The sequence below is a fragment of the Sinohyriopsis cumingii genome, chromosome 8 (assembly GCF_028554795.1).
Source record: "Sinohyriopsis cumingii isolate HCF-2022 chromosome 8, ASM2855479v2, whole genome shotgun sequence".
NCBI lineage: Eukaryota > Metazoa > Mollusca > Bivalvia > Unionida > Unionidae > Sinohyriopsis > Sinohyriopsis cumingii.
This window is the reverse complement of record NC_142968.1, coordinates 12,191,730-12,216,264: the sequence shown is the minus strand read 5'-3', so window position 1 is coordinate 12,216,264 and position 24,535 is coordinate 12,191,730. Positions and strand designations below refer to the sequence as shown.

The 24,535-nt window shown below is 34.2% G+C and overlaps 1 protein-coding gene across 1 annotated transcript; it reads right to left on the bottom strand.

Moving 5' to 3' along the window:
• Positions 1–797: 797 nt before the first annotated feature.
• LOC149792985 (aromatic-L-amino-acid decarboxylase-like) lies at positions 798–24,113 on the bottom strand. The gene is made up of 12 exons (XM_089968932.1): positions 23,916–24,113; positions 22,548–22,661; positions 18,913–19,035; positions 16,879–17,013; positions 15,985–16,128; positions 12,495–12,561; positions 10,123–10,285; positions 8,997–9,067; positions 7,345–7,364; positions 6,039–6,137; positions 4,951–5,052; positions 798–3,224 (listed from the first exon to the last, which is right to left on the bottom strand). Exons 1-12 carry the CDS (start codon positions 24,111–24,113, stop codon positions 2,457–2,459), a joined length of 2,004 nt encoding a protein of 667 aa, XP_089825058.1. The 3' UTR covers positions 798–2,456.
• Between the last annotated feature and the right edge of the window lie 422 nt (positions 24,114–24,535).

The following is a 24,535-nucleotide window of genomic DNA, read 5'->3' as shown; positions in this document are numbered from 1 at the left end:
TTATTAATATTATACAGGCACAAATGGGCGCCCGCACATAGGTGACCCCCCCCCCCCCCGATTTCACCTCAAGACATGTTTTGGTCTATATCCGTAAAACTTAAGAGATCACCACTTCATGTCTGCCCACCACCACCACAACAAATTCTTGGGGTCGTCCTGCTTGCACTGTATGTGAATTTGGAATGAGTATGCTGGTGTACCATATGCAGAGAGAGAGAGATCCCTTCACAATAGAAGAAACTGCATTTGTTTGTGTTTCCTTAGACGTTTAGTCTAGAAAGTCCAGTGGGTGTTTGACATTATAGACGTCTATTATGGACAGTCTAGTTGGTTTGACAATATAGTCGGTAGGTCTGAACAGTCCGGTGGGTTTGACAGTATAGTCGGCTAATCTGGACATTTCATGGGTGTGACAGTACAGTCGTTTAGTCTGGACAGTCCAGTGGGTTAGATATTATACATATGAACGCCTTGAATATAGAAGTGCTATGATTTGGTCAGTTTTTCTAAGTCTACGGAACTCAGTGATCAAATCTGGACACATTCCTGATCAATTTGAAAATATCTTATTACATTTGTAACGGTGAAAATATAAATTAGAAGGACCAAACATATCTGCCATTTATTTTGTAAGTTTTTGTTTTATTAAATAGATACACCTTGATCTAAAATCTTCTAAATTTGCAATCAATTCTTTCCAAGAGTTCTTTCAGAACGAACTAGTCTGTAAAATTACCTCTGTTGTGATCCACTAATTAGCTGGTTATGGAAAAGGAAAATCAGAGCAAATCGTATGCAACTTTTCTTGATACTGAGAAAGCTTTTGACACAGCCTGGCATGACGGCTTATCTTTTAAAGTAAACTGTTTCACATCGGTATCAGTCTCAGAGTATGGAAAGTGATTCTCAATTCATATACAAACAGGTACAGGGGAGTTATCGTTTTCAATATAGTTATAACTACCATAATTATAAAATGTCTGCACTAACTTGTGTAATGGCCGGCCTTAAGGAAAGTTTGATCATACATTGGAGAGGAAAAACAAGAAATGCACGATTATCTCTCTCGAAAATGTTTTTCGTGTCAATTTAGGAACGTTACACACAAAATGAAGCTTGTCATATGTTTATAAACTTTTGGATTGATATGAACTCTTGAAAGAACGAAGAAATTGTATATGATCTCTCTAGGAAGTACATTATTGTTTCACAATTTTTTGGGAACAAAACCGATACCAAAACTGACAATATTTGTTTTTGACAGACACCTTTGAATCTCTAACTATAAAAACTTATAACCATTTAAATGGAAATAAAACTATATTAATTTTAATAGCGAAGCGATACACGATTCCATATTCCTTGAAGCAGCCGCATGTGCAAGAGTCAGCTGAAATGCTTTAAGAATTTGACAAAAAGACAAATACATTCCTGAATGCACTTACTAGAATCTGTGATAATAGAAACGGACGGTTGCAAGAATAGACTACAGACGGAACTTTGGGAACTTTTCCAGCACGTTGGAGCAGAGAAAGAAAGAATCATTTTATAACATGTACATTATATGACTTCCGACAATTTCTACAAGCTGAATATATTCTCTTGACTAATGGATAGTTATAAATAAGGTTAGGCAGTTTTATGTGAATCAATCAAATTTACGAAATGATCGAATGTATTCTACTTACAAAGAGATAACATGGCACAGCAGAATTTGCCTGTGCTGGTACGAGTACGTCAATAAATAACGTAATAACGTTACATTTTGGCCTGAAATGACATCGTTTTCTATTTCGTCTCTTGTTGTTGTCTTTTGCACTGAGCTTTATAAAACTTGCACAACAATTTTAGAATTTTAGTCCGCTGGTTATGTGTAAAAACAGTCTGATCTTCTGTAATCCCGAACAGCAGTCCCGTGTTAAAATGATACAGTTTATATTCCCATGTTCGTATGGTACAGTTCATATTCCCATGATCAAAAGGTACAGTTTATATTACCATGTTCAAAAGGTAAAGTTTATATTCCTATGTTCAAAAGGTATAGTTCATATTCCCATATTTAAAAGTACAGTTTTTATTCCATTGTTCGTAAGTTGTCGCAAGTTTGGGAATTGCAATTAATTTCATCTTTTTCGCATTCAAATGGTTAATTGTTATTGTCACACACATTTTCCGTTTTACGTACGAAGCTAAAATTGTTCTACTTTGCTTTGATTTTTCTACAATCATTTAGAGAAAGTATGATCTTAAATCGTCTATTAGATGATTATATCCGCCGTGAACGCTACACATAATTTTCGGCAAATTAGAAATTTTCGTGCCTTTTGAATACTTAAAAAAATATTAATCACAGAGAGGTGGTTTCTGGAGAATATTCTGGAAGAATGTAGAGAACAATATAGAGAACAATGTAGAGAACAATGAAGAGAACGATGTAGAGAACAAGTTAGATACTAGTCTTCAATAGGAAGGCCACAGTGTTTACAGCAGTGGACAAGTCTTCCGTGTATCAACTCCTGACGTTTTTCGGAGCCATCGGGATCGTGGATAGTTATTACAAGTTGCTCTGCAGCTTCATTTTCTGCCTCGTCGTTCTCGTGTAACGCATCTAGGTCTGTGGAAGTTATTTTAGAAGTTGTTCCATTGCAGTAAGTCTCGAGGATTTCCTCAACCTTTGAGTCAAGAGAACTTTGTTTGAAGCTCGGCTGATTTGGTTTAGTAGAATACAGCGTTACATCCAAACTTTGCTGCTTGGTTTGATCTTTCAGGTGTACACGTCGTCTAGGGGACAGTCGAAACAGGCTTTGATTGAAATCTGAATTGATGATCTGTTTCGCAAATTCCACGATGATGTCATTGCTATCGAATATGGCTGCGAAGCTTCCATTTACAACCTTTGGGGACATAGGCACATTGCTCAAGAGAAGAGACATGCCGTACTCCCTTCTCTTTGGTACTATCGGCCGTTCCTCCTTTTCCTTTTCTTCGTTTACAGGGACCTCTTCAAACACCTCATCTTCTTCAAAGGACTCATCTCTCATGAGTCTAGATGCCATTTCTTGTATAATCTTCCAATCTCTATCAATGTCATTCTCAGTTGTATATTGAGACGTCACTGTGTACCGGATGATGTATTTACCTTTGATAGATGCTGGTACCATGTGAATCTTGCCGGATTTATTCAGCCGTTTAAGCAGAGCTTCCGTTGTCTCGTTATCCCCCTGCAAAAGTGTTAGTCCAAAAAATTGCTATGCAGATGGCTATGTATAACATGTTGTACAAAATAATAATTAAATCAGATCTCCACTGTCCTACGTAACGATGAGACAGCGTCTGCTTTAGGGGTGATGTTCTGGTGGCCTTTGACTTCACCAATGAAAATACAGCTTTCAGAAATATGAAAGTGAATTAAGTCGTTCGGCACACATTAATGCACTTCATCTATACTGCTCAGTCTCCCAAACGCGACGATATAAGACTTTATCTGACTGGCTGATAAAATTAGCGATTATGATAATAACATCGATCAGCAGAACATGACCCCTAACCGGTCGCTATCAGATCTTCACGTAGGGCAGTGGAGACCTGATTTTAATCTGATTGTATTTCACATCTACAGGTTTTTGTTTGCTTCTCCACCCTAAATATTTCGATAACTTACTTTTCTTTTTTACCCTACATTCTGATTCAAGTTGTTGTGTGAGATTCATGTACTTATCTGCCTATCACTTTAAAAAAAAAAGAACTTTAAACGTTGAAATTGCATCATAACTGTCGATGTTTACCGATAGTTTCAATAACAGGAATAACGTTGTTGCTTGACGAATGAACGCATGATAGCTATGAAAATTTTGCTTGACGAATGAACGCATGATTGCCATGAAAATGTCGCTTACTCATAAAAATATTGGCATGGCATTCGGCTGACTAACATTGCAGCTGAAACAGTCTGAGTTCAGCTTATTACTATTTGCAGTACATCTTACAACGCAAAAGCTAGAATAGCAAGCTGTTTGATTGCGTTAGAAATTTCATAAATCGAAATATGAACAAAATATTGTCAGGACTTTGAACAATCTCTATAGTCATTTTAAAATAACAAAGGTGCAGTTGATCCAGCAGTTTGTTGTATTTTTGCGAAAGTAACTGGTCTGCAATGCATTCAGTGGCGTTCAAATGATTCTTTTATCATCATAGTTGTAAAACGTCAACAAAATTGAACAATTACCTATAGTCCATGGTATATTACGCTGCACATATTTTAGGGAAAACACATTATTTAATAATCGACTATACCATTCCATTGTTCTATTATATGCATGCCATATTCCAAGACTGAGATCGTTAGTTCAGGAGATGACAAGATCTAGCATTTATTGTTAAGTCAATGTCGTTTATTCAAAAGCAATTTAAGAAAAAGACTGGGAATGTGATGAACCTCGGTAACAGTAGAGGCACTAAACGCTGTTGTTTGTGGTGTCAATAATGTATGTATGAACACAGAAATACTAAATACATTACAATTTTGTTGTTGTTTTGCCATTAACTATGAATTATTAAAATCTATCATTATCACTTGATATTTAAATTTCTCGTCAGTAGTTTGTAGGAACAAAACAAAGAAATAAAAAAAAGATCGCACTAATCACAAACGGAAACTTCTCGGGAAGTTCTAAAATACAAATCATTTCGTCTTAGAACTAAGCGCCCACTGTTTAGAAATAAACTAACCTGGTTTGTCACAATTTACAACAATCTGAGCAAATATATTGTATTCAATAAAACCTATACATGCTTTTCCAATATTTTAATGTTCTTTGTAGAAAATTTGCATTATGGAATATGCCAAGACAATCGTCATCTTCCCTTTTTAAAAGTATTTACAGCTCTAATGAGATATTAGATAAGTTATAAATGGGATGTTTTGTAAGGAACAGAAACTTTTACCTTTACGCGGAACACAACCATCCCGAGAATCCTCTCAGCTGGAATTTCAAATCGACTATCCTTCCTAATTTTCTCCTCGAAATACTTAGCCAATCGCACACTCTGCAAATGAACATTAGAAAAATCATTTGGAGACATTTAGGAGTAGAGAGAAATTTCACCTTTCTTTTTGTAGTCGTTTCTGAACTGACTGTTGTATATGTTCTTGAGAATATATCGTCAATTAAAAACGATTTTAATACCCAGAAAATGCATATGCAGTAACAGGGAATATGCCTATTGACGGGAATTTTTTTGTTTTAAATTTAATAAAATTCTATGCAAATAAATCCGTATTCATATACCCTAGTGATTCACAAAACTATAAAATACAAAATTACCAGTTCACACTTTTTTTAATTCACAAAACAGTTTTCTTAAATTCTAGCTGGCTACAAATCTACGAATGTTTCTCTCTTTACCCGAGTGATCAGATATATAAAAAAAATGCCACGCTAAAATGCTTCAGTGTTTCATTAGATGATTCGTTTAATTATAGCAACATGACGTAGACTCTTGATCTAAACTTACACTGTAAACTGAAATTTAACTGGAAGGAAATGACGTGTGATCGCGCGTGCCATGTAACTTATATAAAGGTACTTGGCTACATCAATTCTCTCTACATGTTAATAAACTATTGTATAATATCCACGTATTAAAAACTTCAAACTTGACATTTAATTTCTCTTGAGTTCGTAATATTACGAGGACATACAACTTTTACTTTCTCCACGCTTTACCCAATTGCTTAGTGTCATTCCCACATTAAAATAAATGTAAAAATGATCAACTATTGCAGACTCTGCTGGTCAGAAACGATAATATATGCTTCGAACTAAAAGCAAGCGAGTATATACTATTTACGACAAATGATATGGGATTTTTAAATAGAAGTATCACAAAATTGTCATATACATTTGCGTATTCTCTGATGTCTTTATAAGATAACTTCTCGTAATGATCAGTAATATCTATCCATAGGCATTTATAAAGAGTATTGTGACAGAAAGAAAACGCAGAAGAAAAATAGGAAGAATTTTACTCGCCTCTCGCACGTGCTTCTGCAATCCTTCGATGCCGAAAGAGCGTATCACAAACCAAAGCTTCAGAGCTCGAAACCTTCTACTCAGAGGGACTTGCCAGTGCTGTGAGAAAATATGTATAGGCTAGTACTGTGAGAAAATATGTATAGGCTAGTGCTGTGAGAAAATATGTATAGGCTAGTGCTGTGAGAAAATATGTATAGGCTAGTGCTATGAGAAAATATATATAGGCTAGTGCTGTGAGAAAATATGTATAGGCTAGTGCTGTGAGAAAATATATATAGGCTAGTGCTGTGAGAAAATATGTGTAGGCTAGTACTGTGAGAAAATATGTATAGGCTAGTGCTGTGAGAAAATATGTGTAGGCTAGTGCTGTGAGAAAATATGTATAGGCTAGTGCTGTGAGAAAATATATATAAGCTAGTGCTGTGAGAAAATATATATTGGCAAGTACTGTGAGAAAATATATATAGGCTAGTGCTGTGAGAAAATATGTGTAGGCTAGTGCTGTGAGAAAATATGTATAGGCTAGTGCTGTGAGAAAATATATATTGGCAAGTACTGTGAGAAAATATGTATTGATTTCAAACTGCAATATAACTAGTCTTTTTTGTGTAAACATGGAATTTTAAAATGAAACTTTCAAAACAAAATTAATGAAAAAACCTACGAGTCCGAATTTCTTGCAAACCTTACACCAAGAGTCTGACTTTCTTCCAAACAAATGTAATTTATATTTGTGCAATTAAAAATATACTTTAGCTCTTCTCTTTAGGTTTGATTTCATTTATATTTCTTCTTTGTCAAAGTCACTGAACGAAAAAGAGATTATCTACACAGCGATAATCTGATTCAACAGTCTCAAATCTCTACTGGTCATTATATCAGGGATACCAACACAAGACTATGTACAGCATACATGCATCAGTCAAGGCTGGAACAAGGTTCTAATTTGTGAAATAGAAATTGTTAAGTTAATTGCTAGCTTAAAGAAGCTGCAGTTCTAGGGTTTAATGTCATGTTAAAACAAAGCTAGCTACAAGGTGTCCATTCAAAATTAATTTATATAACGTCCATATAAAGAATTGCAACCTAAAAAAAATAGAAGAAAAGGCAACAACACTCAATACTAAAAAGTTGAATGGCAAATAGTTATGATGTCAAAATTCTGTAAAAGGTATAGAGGTCCAAATATCTATGTAAAACAGGTAAAGGCCAACAAAATTGTTATACAAACCGCATTCCTGCTAATTTAAAGTATGCTTAAGGTGTAAAAAAATATCTACAAAAAATGTTTCAATAAACTTACCATATAATCTATTGCCGCTCCTTAATCCACATGCAAATAGAAAACAAGTTTGAATAAAGGACATATCAAAACAGCTAAATATTGATCAGTAAATCATTCTCAACAGAATAAATGATTTTGATATAAAAAAAATTAGAAAGCAAACATTTTAATGCTTCATTAATGTCGTATGACCGTCCTGACGATGCAAAATGTGTATACTTTAGGTACTATAGCTAACTAAGTGTGACTAAAGTTTATTCAGTGCGTGTTGGGACTAATATACTTCATGTATTTTAGCTAAGTAATTGTGACTAAAGTTTATTCAGGTTTTGGTTGGTAGGTTTAACTGATGGAACGAACAACTCCATACTATGATTTTATCATAAACGTGGAATAATCATCAAAAAAAGACATTTACCAAACAAAAAGAGGTATGTGCAGTCATGTTCAATTGATGCAAATATAGCATTAATTGAACCTTCAAAAATCGATGAAAACTTTAAAGCGATTATTTCTTTTCCTACACAAGCAAATGTGAATAAACAAAGGAATTTGATAAAGTTTAGAGCTTTTCATTAATGTCTTGCAAAATGCTAACTTGAGATAAAACAAGGAGAAAAAGACAGAAGTTTGGATAAACTTGAATCTCCAACCCTCTGAGTAATATTCAGGTATTAGATGACGATCAAGTTATCGCAACCATTGTTTCTATGACATATAGAATGAGAAAGGCTGCAAATAAAGCTTCGAGGATTAAAGGAGACAATACGGCACGTCACTTTATATCAGCACCAGATTCAAACTGCCTAAACAAATTAGAGTATCGATTATTTGGCTGCAATCTAATTACGTATGTCATATTGTCTCAGTAGAGTGGGTGAAATCCTTCTAAGCTGGCAAAATATGGTGATTTAATTGTTGGCAAGTGGAATACGATGACAAAATAAACAGGAAGAACTGACTGAGAAAGACATGATAACGAACGGCTAATAGACTAATACTTAGCACCTAAATGCTGGCATTCAATCAGATTACAAAAATTGGAACTCAAGCATGCACGCTCTTATTTTCAGTACTTATTTAGAACCAAGGTCTCTAAAATATCAGATTTAGTAAAATAATAACCGTGCTATTGTTCCCTCGGTTAAATGTGTATTAGAGATATTCAATAATTTTACTGATGATTGACTAGTGCGTTTTGACCTTTTTTTTTACACATTTGATATTTCATTAGCATCTAAGCAAGATAAATATTGGAGAAGATGATCATGCTAAAATTCATGTTTATAATACACACTGCTAGACTTGTATGGGGAAATAGTCATACAATATGTGCCACCGTTAATTCAACTTTTAAAAAAAAATATCATGCCAACAGATACTACTAGTAAGATGTCTGAAATATTTTATCATTGTTTCCATAGGGTTTCTTTACCTAACAAAGCTAAACGTATTAAGCATTTTCTTATCTCTCTCTCTCTCTCTCTCTCTCTCTCTCTCTCTCTCTCTCTCTCTCTCTCTATATATATATATATATATATATATATATATATATATATATATATATATATATATATATGTGTGTGTGTGTGTGTGTGTGTGTGTGTGTGTGTGTGTGTGTGTGTGTGTGTTCACGTGCATACATAGGACATTGTCAGAAGGCTACCTACCTGAATTTTCATGTTTCAGATACAATGGATCGACATTAAATGTTCTGTGAAGCGCTCCGCTGTTTTTCACCCTTTAAAATGAAGAAAGCCAGTTTAAAATATCTCATTATCAAACGGATTAATCTTGTTATCAAATGGATTAATAGTGTTATCAAACGGATTAATAGTGTTATCAAACGGATTAATAGTGTCATCAAACGGATTAATATTGTTGTTATCTAATAGATTAATAGTATGCCATTATCCAGAAGACTATTATAAAGACACATGGTAGGGGCTGTGAATTCAGAATATTTTCACACAGAGATTTAGAACTGAGTCGAAAATTTAGGACTCATTATCGCCAAATATATTGGTTAAAACTGGAATGAAATTGTATCACCAAATCTATGGGTAAAACTGAAACAAAACATTCTTTCAATAGCTATTTGTTATGCCTCGATGAAATCATATCTCATAATCTGTTTGCAATAAATTTATTGGTGATAACGAAATGAACTTTTCAGCAGTGGATAATTTCATAAAATTAACGTTTCATTCTAAGTATGAAATATTTCCATGATTTATATCAACTGAGTTTTGAATAAAAGACAGAGTTATTAGTTTTCAAATTTCATTAATTCTAGAGAAATATCCGAACTTACGGATGCTCTGCCGAAAATTGTTCTTCTTTATGTTGGTGTATATTTATCAACAAAGAATAAAAAATCAAATGAAAACTGTTCCAGATACAACAGTCTTTCATAATCATCAGTTTTCTGTTGAGGTTGGAACCAGCATTTGAGTAACAGCTTTGTTTCTTTCTCGATATGTCTTTCTCATTCATGAAATATTTTCTCTTTATTTTCGCCTTTTCATGCTGAAATTGTGTGTGAGGGTTTATCTACATTTCAATCAAGAGCCATAACTCTATTTTATTAGCTGGAAAGACACGTATTCGTGCATGTACAGAACAAACCTACGATACACATTTTGTGGGTACACATTTTACAACTTCATTTGATACGTTATGCGCGCGACATACTCATAAAATGTTCAATATTGACAACAATCAGTTGTCACTTGGGAGGATGCAAAACATCACCTTGTAAAGTCACAATAACAACAACTGTTTCACGATATATACCACATGGCACTGCAGTCAAAATGGACCATCATCCATTTGGAAGGATTGAATGCGAAGGATTGCGCATACTCCACTCCAGTCATGTATTTCCGGAATTCGGAACAAATGAAAGCAGTTCCTGCGTAAGCAGCATCGATGTGCATCCATAAGCCCTCTTTGTCACCTGTTGAAAAAAATCGGATTCCTTCTCATTTGACACCATTATTTGTGAAAGGTCAGAATAATTTCCGAATATATTTTTAAAGCATCCAATTGATATTTCGGAGTAATTTCATTTCAGACAAAATATTTTACTTCTGGTACAATTCATTTTTGAACTATATTGTTTTGCAAGTCTGAATCAACATTAAATAATGACAATATTTGTAATTTGGTAGCATATTACTTAAACATAAATTATATGTTAATATTATACAAGACGACGGAATAGGTTCTATATTTTTGTAAATTCACAATTTACAAGCTGAATAATGGTTTTGCATCGTTACTTGTTGCAGTCGATATGTCTATTATAAATATCTAATTTATTAGGCGGAGTTGATACCGTAAGTGTAATACAGTATTGAAATAAAATATTGTTGTCTTCATTATAAATCCAATATGGAAGATTCTGTTTAAAATTAATTTTGATTCTTTAAAACACTAAAACTCCACATATTTTGTGAATTACTGCAGCTGAAAATGATTTAATAATTTACCTTTACTAAGGTAAGGGCATGAACTACCCACCCGACCCCCACCCCCATAGTGTGCGGAAATGACGCTGAGGAAGGAAGACGACCTCTCGAACGTAGGTATCATAGTGTAAGGCATTTACCAAAAATAAATATATAAATATCCAATGCTCTTGAGAAAATTTACGTAAGTGACAAGGTTGGTTTATGCATATGGCCCATGCACAGATTATATATATATTGACACACCTGGCCCATGCACAGATTATAGATATATTGACGCACCTGGCCCATGCACAGATTATTGATATATTGACACACCTGGCCCATGCACAGATTATAGATATATTGACACACCTGAACAACTTTACCAGGACAAACTTGATTATGTTTTCTAAACTTCCAAGCTCTTTTACCGTATCTACCCATATATTTCAACGAACCCCTGCTTATGTTATTGCATTAACCAATATATATTAAAGCACCATAGTTTATATTAATGCATCTACCCAGTTCTTTTTACAACGGACCACTGCTTATGTTTTTGAATCTACCCATATATTTTAAAGGACCACTGCTTTTAATAATCTACCCATATATTTCAACTGAACACTGCTTATGTTTTTGTATCTAGCCGTATATTTTAAAGGACCACTGCTTATAATAATCTACCCATGTATTTCAAAGGACCATTGATTATATGAATGTATCTATCCATATATTTCAAAGGAGCACGCCTTAAATTAATGTCCATCTATATATTTCAAAGGACCAGTCCTTACATTAGTGTACCTACCCATATATTTCAACGGACCACTGCTTCTCTTTTATTTTTTTTACATGTTCGTTTCTCTATCCCGATACTATCTCAAAATAGGTTGACACATTATCGGGTGTCATGTTCATTTTTGGCCTGAATTCATGTATTATATCCATATTTAAAATTCATATGATTTTAGAACTATTTGATCGCTTGTAAAATGCTTGGAGAAAGTTCAAGAATGTAACGTTTTTGGCAGCGCTCGCTGACACTTTCAGGTTTTGGAATTGAACTACCTTTTCTTTGCCTTCTTCGTTAAGGAATTAAACAGAAAAACCCTTATTAAATATATTTTATCGCAAATTTCAACTACATGCGGCACACAAAGTCCATTAGTCTTTTAAATTACTCTTTGTTATACAGTAATTAACCATATCCTTGAACTGTATTGGTGTCACACATAACAGATCGTAATCAAGGGAGGTAAAGTAGAAGTAATTTTGAAGATATCGCTCCGTATTAGGAATTCGGTGAGAGTAAACTATACAGGAAATATGGATGTACCTTACCCACATTGATTCACAAAATGCATGAACAATGCATGAACAATTTAATTTCATATTTTACCATTAATTACATGTCTACTGTAAATATACACCTGTAAGACTGTGCCGAATCTCTGTTTAAATATATGTTTATTTTTTTTTGATGAGAACATATTTGGAAATTATCAATAATTAAAGTTTATTAGCATCGATGTTTAATAAATTACTTTCAATCACAGAAGTTACTTTAAAATATTATGTTAAAATATGTAACTTCAACAGAGAATGGGTAAGAAACTTTTCCAGAACATGGCACAAATATTTAACAGACTATGTTCTTTATATTGATTTCATGATTTCCGTTTCAGTAAGACTGAAATCATAGTAACTTACATATAGGTCCAAGCTCTTTTAGGTTATCGAAAGCACATGCGCCCGTGGTGCCAAGCGTAGCGCAAAGCTGAAAATATAACATATATATATATATATATATATATATATATATATATATATATATATATATATATCGATATAGATTTTCGTTAAGAAATTGAAAAACTGAAAGAATTTAGTTCAATTTTAAACCTAATGTAATAGTGGCAGTTTTGCTCAAATTTTTTGTTTTAAATTGCCATTTTACGAGTGATTATTCGAGTAGTTATCAAAATAATTGAATCGTGAACTAAAGATAAAGAACGTTTAATTTAAAAAGATAAATCAAGTGATTTGAATATAAATACCATAACATGGCCAAATTAAAACGGAAACAATCTCGAAATCTGTGACATACAAATATTAGCCATCGATATATTTTATTGCATTAATACCAAATACGATTTTGTTTTGCTTCTGCGCATTATAACAATCACTAAAATATGTATACATAGCAAGAGTGAGTGTTATTTTGATAGTCTGACTGTGTGAATATCAACGATTTCGGTATTCAAATTGATGCTTATATTTAATTAGCATGGGATAAGTCCGCTTGAAGGGTTATGTCTGACTTCCTTTTGGGGTAAGTCCACTTGAAGGCTTATGTCTGACTCGTTTTGGGATAAGTCCACTTGAAGGGTTTGTCTGAATCCTTTTGGGGTAACATATCAAAACATAGGTCAAAACGTACGCGAGTCGAAACGTACCTTAGTATTAAGTATGCGAATCGAAACGTACCGGCATCAAAATGTAATCAAGTCAAAACATGCACCAGTCAAAATATAATCATCGAAATAAAAGCATATATCCATCATGAGTAATAAAACAAAGGTGTTTCAAGACTGCCTGAATACTGTTTAATGTTTTGTTGTAGATTATTTGTAAAATTCTGTCGTTCATGTAACTTTTACTGGTTACAGACTCATTTAATTCATAAAGCAATCTTAATCACACGATAAACAAGAAACTCCAAGTTTATTTGGCTTTCATAAGTATGGCCTATATACTTGTTTCCAGTTTAATCGTAAGCAAGAATGTAATTCCATTAAGAGCAATCGGTGCTTTTTGAAGAATTTGAAAGAGTTTGTTTTAGCAACAATTCTCAAGGTTGGGGCTTTCTGTACACTATAGCAAATGCGTTCTACCAAGATAAACAATAAAGACGAAGTGTCAGTAGCGGAGTATGGCCATGACATTCGGAAAGGCTATTGTCACAACAATGTACCAAAGTGATTTCAACAAAAGTATGTATTGAATTATTAAATGTCATATATGTCATATCTTGCAAGAAATGTGTAAATATGATAATGATATCGTTATGTTTATCGCCACAACCGCGATATCACCATTCTGGGCTGCCTTCGTTTTGCAGAGGCGGCGTTAGGAGTACGCGGGGCCTAGGGCCGACCATGACCGTGCGGGGCCAGAGTATCGGTATCTCGATTGGTATGCTACTGCAAACACTGATTATGACTAGACTAAATCAACTTTCGCGATTTGCGTGCATTACGTGCGTCCTGTATCAGCGTTTCCAATTTACCGGAGAATATAGCTTGACAAACTCATAAGGACGAACTTCGGCCTGAAACGCGCGGCCCCCTCAAGAGCGGGGACTGGGCAGTCGCCCCACTTGCCACCCCCAAACGCCGGTCCAGTAAATATGCCATCATCTAGGTTATTCTGACATTTATTTTCGTATTAGGCCTATTATAATTTTTTGTCTTCTATTCCTTGTCTATCCCTTGCATATACTTGCAGGCGATGGATGTAATCAATGAAAAGGGTCGTAAGAATGCTAACGGGGCATACCCAAACAACAAAACCAAAATAAAGTGACAATCAAAGTTTCTTACCGGGAAAAAAATGCAAGACCACCAACACACACAATTCGTGTCTTGATGCAGACACAAACAAAAAATGTCATCTCAAATTCTTGCAAGTGAACTCGCAACCATAAAATATGTTGCTTAATGACATTATGCTCTGAAGCCTGTACTAGCGTTCTGTCATGTTCCTCCAGTGTACCGACAATGTGTACTTTATCAATCTGATCAAGAAATGCGCTAACGAAAATTAAAATCTCTTTATTGCCGCATAAAAGCATTAATTAATTTGACAAGTACACAATTTGAAGGGTTGTGTGTACATTCTAAATTTGTAAAAAGTAGCTCTCCTAAAAATTACTGTAAAATTTGGCAACATTTTTTCATCGATGTAGTAATGCAAAAAGAAAGAACAAACGAATCCTTGCAGTGGAAACATTCTGTATTAACATTCGTGACGAAAACTCGTTCTTTCGCCATTCGTGACAATAAAAATTTCCGCTTCACTGACGGACTATTTCGCTATATCTGCTAAACAACGTAGATATCCAGTATCACTTGTATGATGAATATTGTATCTTTAACATTTGTACAGTATTTTAATTATTTACAGGAGGGAAAAACTACAACATATTTTGCCTGGTAAAGACCAGATTAAATTTTAGATATTTGTTTATCACCTTGTGATCTTGTTGTTAGGTCGAGGCTTGATTAATGTTGTGAGAATGGCTAGGTATCGATCCAATTTGAATAACCAAGATCAGTCAATCGTACTTTGGTTCTTTATCCAAATCTTAATATTTATTATTTTCCTATTAAACACACTGCAAAGCAAATAAGCGAAAATATGAAAGTTACAATGGGTATATTTATAATAATGCTATTGAACTATTTGATTTTGGAGTAGGTGTTTGCCTTGATTACGATTTTATCTGAGTGCGCTTTTGTCTAGTTTCATTTTGACTTGTTTATTTTTGGCTTGGGTGCGTTTGGATTAGAATACACTTTGTTTCGAATTCCTTTTAGGCAGCGTTTGTTAAAAATAATAATATTGACAAAAGTTCATCCCAATTTTCAATCGCAAAAATAAATGCTGACTATCGTTGCTTAGATGCTTCGTACGCTGAAATTTAGTTGGCACATGCAAATGCAAAGATAAATATTCAGCTTAATAATATCATTCAACAAACAAACCTTGATGACTTCCTATTGCGCATATTAAAAGGATATTAAGCTTCCGTCAGTAATTCTTGTCAGGAATGTCAATCATGCTGTCGTTTACTCTCAAATTATGTCTATACAATAACTCCTCTGTTATTATACCTTTCGCAATTGAAAATTGCACCCAACAGCATCCATGTATATTGGACTCGTATTAAATTGCTACCATGCCACATTAATTACAAACATGACCAAATGTATGTAAAGGAGATGAACTCGAAAAACGCAAATGCAGATATGAATATGTCGTCCTTCACATAGAAGATATGATACAATGGCTGTGGAACCTTCAAGATGATGCAAAATCACTCTTCCACGACTAGAGCAAATTTTACTAAGGAAAAAGCGAGTCTTAAAAGAAATGAAGAATTAAAAACTATAAAATCTCTATTGCAAATCATAATTACGTAGAATGGAACGAGTCCATTCATTCTGTCTTCCTCTATAGCTGTCTGAAGAGCTTCGCCGCGAAGGCTGAGGTTTTCGTCAGATGGTAAGTAGCGCATCTTGACCAGACCAATCAATCCAGCCTTCTCTACTGATGAATGGGCCTGTCAAATAAAGAGGGGAAATAAGTTTCGTTAATGCTTTTCTAATTCATTTAGTACTCCCAGTATTTCCAAACTTGAGGGCACAAAACCATTGCTGAGGTGTTTTAAAATAGATTATTTTGTTTTTATCTGTTTATGGGGATAAACGATTATACGTGAATAGTTTATTAAAGTAAACGTTCAAAACGTATTTATTCGAAAAGAAAGGAAAGAAAGAAACAAACATTGTTATATAAATGTGACAATTGTAGCTGATGGATTTCTAAAAATATCGGAAAAAATGAGAAAAAGAATGTGTGAAGAAGTTAATACACCCCCCACCCCACCCACACAAGATATTGCACCCCCACCCCCCAATAAGGATACCCATAACGATAGTTTCAACAGCACGTTAATAGGATGGTATGAATCATATTGATCTATTTTTCAACTGGCATGATTCAAAGTGATTTTTTTTAAAACCAGCTACAATACCAAACCGACAATCGTTTGAAACATTCATTTACTCATCGGTTTCAATGCGCAGAACAAAAATTTCGTTTAACAGATTCGACAAATGGAACAAAACAGTTCACGTGAAATATTCCTTTTGTGAATTTAAATTAAATAACAAAATAGGAACAAAAATATTCAGCATAATCTGCAACCATAACTTTAAAAAAACAAAAATACTAGACTGGATGACAGGAGATCAGACACGTTCCACTCACATTATGGTACGATGTTATGGTACGATTCTCACTGCCATACCTGATCAGAACAATACGCAACCAGTCTTGCATTTATTTCGGAATCGTCGAGACCCTTCTCAATTGCTTTGCATCGTCTAATTGCGTCGGTTCTTGCCGCTAGAAGACTCGTGAAGGTACATTCACTGGCCGTTGTCTGATACGAGAAATCATTTTGAAAGTAAATTATTTGTATATAAAAATAAAAAACGATTTCAATAAATGATACGCTTTCCTTTTTCAAAGAAAGATCAGGAAACCATCTTATGGTGAACAGTGAGTATACGTTTACTTAAAGAAGTAAAATGCATACCCATAACATCCATGTACTAACATCATCCTATATAGCTGGTAACATCAGATGTTGGTCTGGAATTAATCCAGTAAAAGAATGCAGTTGATATACTACTAGATGCTTGACACAGATTCCGAATACTTTTAAGGATGATATCTTTTGAAATATTAGAGTATTCTTGGTTTTTTTCGTTTGGATCTATAGCATGATATCTATATAGAGCTGAGGGTTCCAAACATACAAGTCTCCAAAACATGTTTAGAGTGGCCTAAATTGTCTTGTAATTTTCTTAGTCGAATATCAATACCCAATTAAGGCACATTACATATTAACGTATGTGAAAAAGTACCTGTCGCGACGCACCCATAAAATAATGACTGAACGAGTACTGAAATATTCATCAAATTTGTACGTGCAGCTTTTAGAAAATGGTTGGCTCTAAGAGGAAAATATATCCTAGCTAGTGTACGAACGCAGTAGAAATGATAGAAACCATAAAATCGGAATTGAGATATGTGATACTTATGTTGCACGGAAGAAGCTGAATGAAGACTGAATTATATAAAAGATTAATGATTGCTGAAATAGATGAATAGGATTATCATTAATTGGATTATTGCTGACCGGCCTTTAAAGCTACAAGGTTATCATTAATTGGATTATGGCTGATGGGCCTTTATAGCTAAAAGATTATAATTAATTGGATTATTGCTGACCGGCCTTTAAAGCTACAAGATTATCATTAATTGGATTATGGCTGACGGGCCTTTAAAAGTTCAAGACCTGGTCTGTTTACAAGCTATCGACAATGCTTTTGTTCTTATTTACACAAAACATGGCGTTTTCTCATCATCACAATAAAATTATTACGTCATCTTATCTCCTCAGCCAACGAAATCACTCATATCATGGTAAAGCGTCTTTTAGGCGTTATCGTCAAAATCAGAATTTTACCAAACATACGTTTGGCGGAGATCTCTATGATCCATGCGGAAAGTCTGATTGAACGAGACTAAAAAGAAACTTGGCCGATTAAAGGCAAATTTAAAACTGCTAGTTATTTTCCCAAGTCGGCTGGTCGTCTGCACGACCTGCACGTGTGAATGCTAACCGTGCCATAGAACGTTTTGTTTTTCCTATTATTTCAACCAATTCCAAGTATTTCAATCAAATCTTCAATATGAATTTAATGAAAATATACCAAAATCATTTTATGTAAATTCAGCACAGTTTCTATGAACAAAATTTATATGAGTTAGTACATGTGACAGAAAAAAACCCAAATCAAAATGTAAAACTACATATTATAAATTAGATTAAATTTGCGATTCAATTTAATTAATCTAATAAAATCACACCCTAAAAAGATCAGATCAGAAAGGAACAGGAAAATATACAACTTTGCTATCTAGTCAGAGGTGAATAATACCATGTTTTATAAGAAAAGTGCTCAGGTCTTGTTTCGTTTATGCTTCCACGGAGTTATTGTGTGAGAAAATTTTGAAAGTAGGTCAGATTAAACATACTGGAGTGAAATTTAGTATACATACATACATACATACATACATACATACATACATACATACATACATACATACATGCATACAGACATACATACACACACAGACAGACATACAGAGAGACAGACAAACAAACAACAAGCAAACAAACAAACATACGTACATACATACATACATACATACATACATACATAGCAGCAAATAAATAGTATAATACGACACAAATGTTTCCTGTATTAACCTGGATGACACCTCCTCCCATAGTTTTCTTGTTACTGTGAAGAAATGCCGATGGGAGTCCGATCATCTTGCCCAGCCAATCCATAACAATGGTTTCCAGTTCTGTGCACGCGGGGCTGGAGGCCTTTAGTAAAGACATAATACAGGTATCTCAAAGAGCATCCAAGTGAATTCAAAATTGAAATTTGCTTCCTCACAAACAGGTCATATTCTGAAATGTAGCGATGTCACTATAATGTATTCAAAATAACTGCCCAATAGTTCTTTTATCTAGTTTATGTAGATACAGGTTATTTTTAAAGATTAGGTAGATTTAGATTATGTTCATAGATAATGTTTATATACAATACGGGGTAAGACTGTATTCAATAACTTGACTTTTTAGTTGTTTGTTAATTTGTCTCTTTTCTGTTTACAGCGTCGTGTGTTTCGCACGCTAGTCTCATTTGAGCACAGAAAGTATTTTAAAGAGGCTATGCATTATGCAATCACCCATTTATTTTAGTTCCTTTTTCAGACATCCGTAATTAAATAACACAATTTATCTAACTTGTCCTCACAATTACGAATTTATAATTGGGATGTAGATCATATGCGTGCATTCTAACTATTACTCTGTCTACTCAGCTGCCTTGCAATTGTTAACCTTATGAACGTCATGCTCGTGCAATATCAGGTCACGTGCTCAAACTAACTGAAGTGATTGTTCTTAATATTTTCACCTATTAGCAGGCATATCAATTAACAAAAAATAATATTCGTGTATCTGAAAGATTATTTTTTCAGAGGTGGAACAAGTTATGGGATATAAGAAGAAACAGTTTTGTTAGATTCAAGATTGTTTTTAAGTTGAACTTTTAAGCATTGCCGTCATTCGATTGCAGCAATAATGTTCTCATAGGCTGACGCATATCTCCTATGATGTTACAGTCGATGATTACACGCAATAATGTTCTCATAGATTGACGCATATCTCCAATGAGACTACAGTCGATGATTGCAGGCAATAATGTTCTCATAGATTGATGCATATCTCCAATGAGACTACAGTCGATGATTGCAGGCAATAATGTTCTCATAGGTTCATGTATATCTCAAATGAGGCCACAGTCGATGATTGCAAGCAATAATGTTCTCATTGGTTGACTCATATCTTCAGTGAGACTACAGTCGATGATTGCAAGCAATAATGTTCTCATAGGTTGACGCATATCTCCAGTGAGACTACAGTAGATGATTGCAGGCAATAATGTTCTCATAGGTTGATGTATATCTCAAATGAGGCTACAGTCGATGATTGTAAGCAATAATGTTCTCATTGGTTGACGCATATCTCCAATGAGGCTACAGTCTATTACGGCAACGCATAAACTACTCCACCACCTTAATGCCTTAAATGTGTACACGTTATATGCAGCATAATGCAAGCTACTGTGAAAAAGAACCGATTTTTTAATAAGATATCTATAAAAATCGTAGAATTTCTTGAACACTTTTAAATCTCTTTTATTGTAAATTGATCGATTCAGTAGCTACTTAGTATTTTTTTAAAACGTAAACCCAAGTCGACAAATATAAATAACATTAATGTAATCTCCGAAATACCTGTCTTTCCTAACGCCTTACTAAGGAAGAGTCTTGTAATTAAACCTTTGTCGATAAGCTGTAGTAAATAACTCATCGGTGACAAATTAATTACATGAGCTCATTCATTCTTGTTTGACCATTCTTTATTTGGAGTAATTCAATCAGATGATAGAAGGATAAAGTTGCTTTATGGGATCATTAAAGCGCTTTGAACTATTACATGTAGACATGCGATTCCGCGGCGTGATTTTATTCAGCTGTATCCGTTGTTTTCTTATAAAGACAGGTCAAAGGGGTTTAATATAAACTGTAAATATGACAAAAAGATTAGAAATATTACACTTTCAGTTTTTAAAAATTGGTCTTCTTTTTTATGGTAACTATATTCAAAATGTTTGTAGTGTTTGTGGCAGTGGGGTCCTTATCTGGTTAATAACCTTGTCTCAAACAAGAACAGTAAAACATCAATTTTACAGTTTTAACAATAATATAGTAATGTCACTAATGCAGCAAGGTTATGACAGGTGTTTTGTCCGAAGCGATTGGAAGCTGGCGTTTGTATTCATTCATGATGACACTAAAAACTAGCTATGCACGCCTATAAATAAATGACTGGTTTTTTTTTCAAAATGTATTCCTTTATTAATTTTATTATCGAAAAAAGAAATCGAAGAATCCATGCAATAGAAAATGTGACATGGTAATTACACTGAATTTATTCAAACCTTAGTTATTTTGACCATTTTAATTTTAATATTTTTGTAACCAATGTTTGAAGGTAGTTATTACCCTAACTTAATCAGTAATATTTTACCTGTACAATTAGTTGATAACCGTTTTAAATAATATGGAATGCAAAGAAGTATATGACATTTCTCATATATTTTAACCAAACAATGGCATCAAACCTTTGTAAGATTAGACTTTTTCTCTTTATTTTTCCGGATTTTTGTCATATGTTTTCAGATTTATTTCAAGCATTCCTAATGCAAACATTGTCAAAATAGACAGGATGCTATTTGTAATTATTCACGGAATGTGACCAATTATCGTGAATTGAAATGAACGAATAATGAACTTTGTATTCAATTTACATAGGGAGACTGATTTGTTTCCGTTTCGAGTCCAAAGTTTGGGTCCCATGTGTACAACGTCACCTAATAAAGCACGAGTCGTGATGAATAGCTATCAATGTAAAATCTCAATTGACATTATCATTAAGTTGAGCGACCTCTATGCCACTCTCAATGGACACCTGTAAAACTGGACAATCCCGTCTCTTGTGCGGTCTTACGGCTAATTGTGAGATATTGAAGGATGATTGAGTTTTCTATCCACATATTCAAGACGGTCGACTCAATTATATTCTGGACCAATCGATAAGCGTATATTTGAGATGCTTATGGAAACCTGCCACATCACTGTAGTATCTAGTTCCCTACTGGTGCAGCAATACATTTTTGTTGGTATTCTAAAGGTTTTCTTTTTTTTTTTTTTTTTTTTTTTAACAGGGGACCCAAATATAACGAGTTTTCCTTGTTTCCCTTTATTCTTGGTGTCGTAATAACCTTAATATGTGCTGTTTAAAGTTCGGATTGGTGCAAAGACTTTGTTCCCAATAGAAGCCACTGTTCACTTTAAGTGCATTGATTCATTTAAGAATTCTCTTCCAAAGGTGCTGGTGGTGGGTCTTTATTGGCAACTCAGTTTAATTAGATGCGTGTAATATTGTTTTAATCATCACTGATAAAACGTCATATGTTAGACATAATCAGACGTGTTTCGTTCGCTTTATCAGATAAAATCAGAATTGAAGCAGGTATTTGTCTTTACTTAGCTTCGGTAATTATGTTTTAAATAGGGACACAATATGATAGTCAACTAGGGTTTTTCATGATCAGAAAATCTGTCAAGATATCAGTAAGTACATGAACATTTCATGCCGACATATGAAATGAAAGTAGCTAGCTAGTATGTTTTTCAATCAATGACCTGTTGTACAAGAAGAAATAGCACAAATATCTCCCCCCCCCCTCTCTACCCACTTACCCACGTGAATCCAAGACACCCAATTCCATCAGCCAACATGTCCCCGAGAAGGGAGGGAAAAGAGTTCAGAGCAGGGAAGTAAGCGTGCATATAGGGACTCTGCCAGTGTGTTACCTGAAAAATTGTTACCAATATGGAGGTACTTTAAAAACTACCGTCGGTTTCAAGAAGAACGAAAACAAAGATACCTTTAACAATTTAACAGAAAAACATATGTGTAATTTATCGAATGATAATACTGTTAGAACTGGTCTCATAGATACAGTGTGTCTGTGTGTTTGTTTGTATGATTTTTAACGTAGCTTTAAACAAATTTCAATCATATCGCTACGATGTCTGCAGTGTAGTAGTTTATAGTGATGTCTACACTAGGGCATCATGCCGCAGACATGTAACATGATGTCCCGCCCAGTCATATTATCCTGATACCAGGCCGACCAGTCCTAACACTAAACTCTTAATGCTGAGCGCCTAGCCAGGCAGCTGTAGGTGCCATTTTTATAAGTCTTTGGTATGAATCGGCCGGGGATCGAACCCGTGACATCCTGCATCCGAGATGAACGTTCGAACCACTTAGGCCACCCGGAACGGTCTCATAGATAAAATAATTCAAACATAATCAAGAAAATTAGAACTATTGATCTTTAATTCCAGTTCCATTGTTGCAAAGAGAAAGGTAGAATAATAATAAAGTGATACGAATCTAACTTGACATTAACACGCTCAAATCAAATTATCTTTAATGTTACAGAACTGGTTTTGTGGCTATTTGATCACTTTGAATGAAGACAATGGTTTTAATTCTGCTTCATAAATTTGAAAATAATAATATTACAGATAACAACTTATCTTTGAATATATTTCATAAACGAGTGAAAGTATAATAAGAGACTTTCCCTACCCTTGCAGAATTAATTAACGTTTTGTAACTAAACATTTTCGCTACCTCTTGGCTTAATTTACAGAGATCGCAGAAAGAGAAAACTTTATTTATATAAATATAAATTTCTGGACACATGCTCAGAAATTACAGAGTTGGGTCATACCATTTTGGGTATTCAATTTTAGACATTAGGAATCAGTAGCATGGGGATTTATTATTAAAATTGGGCATACGCCCATGATTCATCAAACGTCGTGCTTGTAAAATATAAATATAAATAAAATAGAGAAAAGTTGGCACCTAGTATGTATGGAGCATAAGTAAGTACCCTTGGTGCAAAAAATATTCAGTCTTACTGCAATACCTACCACAAGTATTTGTCTCCTACAACGCAACCAAATTTAAATATATGGGCTTTTTCACACTGAAATAAAACGAAAACGTTTTAAGCAAAACGAAAGCAAGAAGGTTTAGAATAGACATACACCAGGCATGATGACTCGCTCTATGTCCGCAAATATTGTATCCCAATCCTCGCCTTTCTGAGGTGCAGAGTCTGGCACGAGATTTCGCATATACCCTGGCGAAACATCCGGTAACACTCGCCTTGATCGTATGTGCTTCAGATAGTTAGCGATATAATCTACCATCTCTTTTCCTATAAATAAATTATTAAGACCCATTAGTGTGATTTTTGTCACATAGTATCAAATAAAGACAGAAAAGTAGCAATTGGATAGAAGGAGTAAACCATTACTTTCTAATCCAATGCTAGTATTTACGTTTCTATTCAAATAGACTTCGGTTGTTCTTTTATTACAGAAAACTAGGTCAACAATGCAGAGGAAACGCATGCTCAACGTGCAGCTCGTTATCAATGTGGTGTTGAATTGAAATAGCTGTCTTGGTAACATATTTGCCTGCCTTCATTGATTCACTGTTTGGATCAAATCATGTTGACAAATCCAAATGCTTTGCCCATACGAGTCATATACGATACAAAACCATTTTTCATTCGGTAAATTTAAATCAGAAATGAAACATATGAGACAAAGGAAAATAACACACTTAAAGTTCTGAATGTTTTTAAAATTGGCGTGAAAGC

Coding starts and splice junctions, on each gene's coding strand:
- LOC149792985 (XM_089968932.1), bottom strand. CDS start 24,113: ATGGGTCTTAATAATTTATTTATAGGAAAAGAGATGGTAGATTATATC. Junction 17,014..18,912: donor TGGGAGGAGGTGTCATCCAG/GTTAATACAGGA, acceptor TTCTCGTATCAG/ACAACGGCCAGTGAATGTAC. Junction 10,286..12,494: donor AAAAGAGCTTGGACCTATAT/GTAAGTTACTAT, acceptor TTTTTTCAACAG/GTGACAAAGAGGGCTTATGG.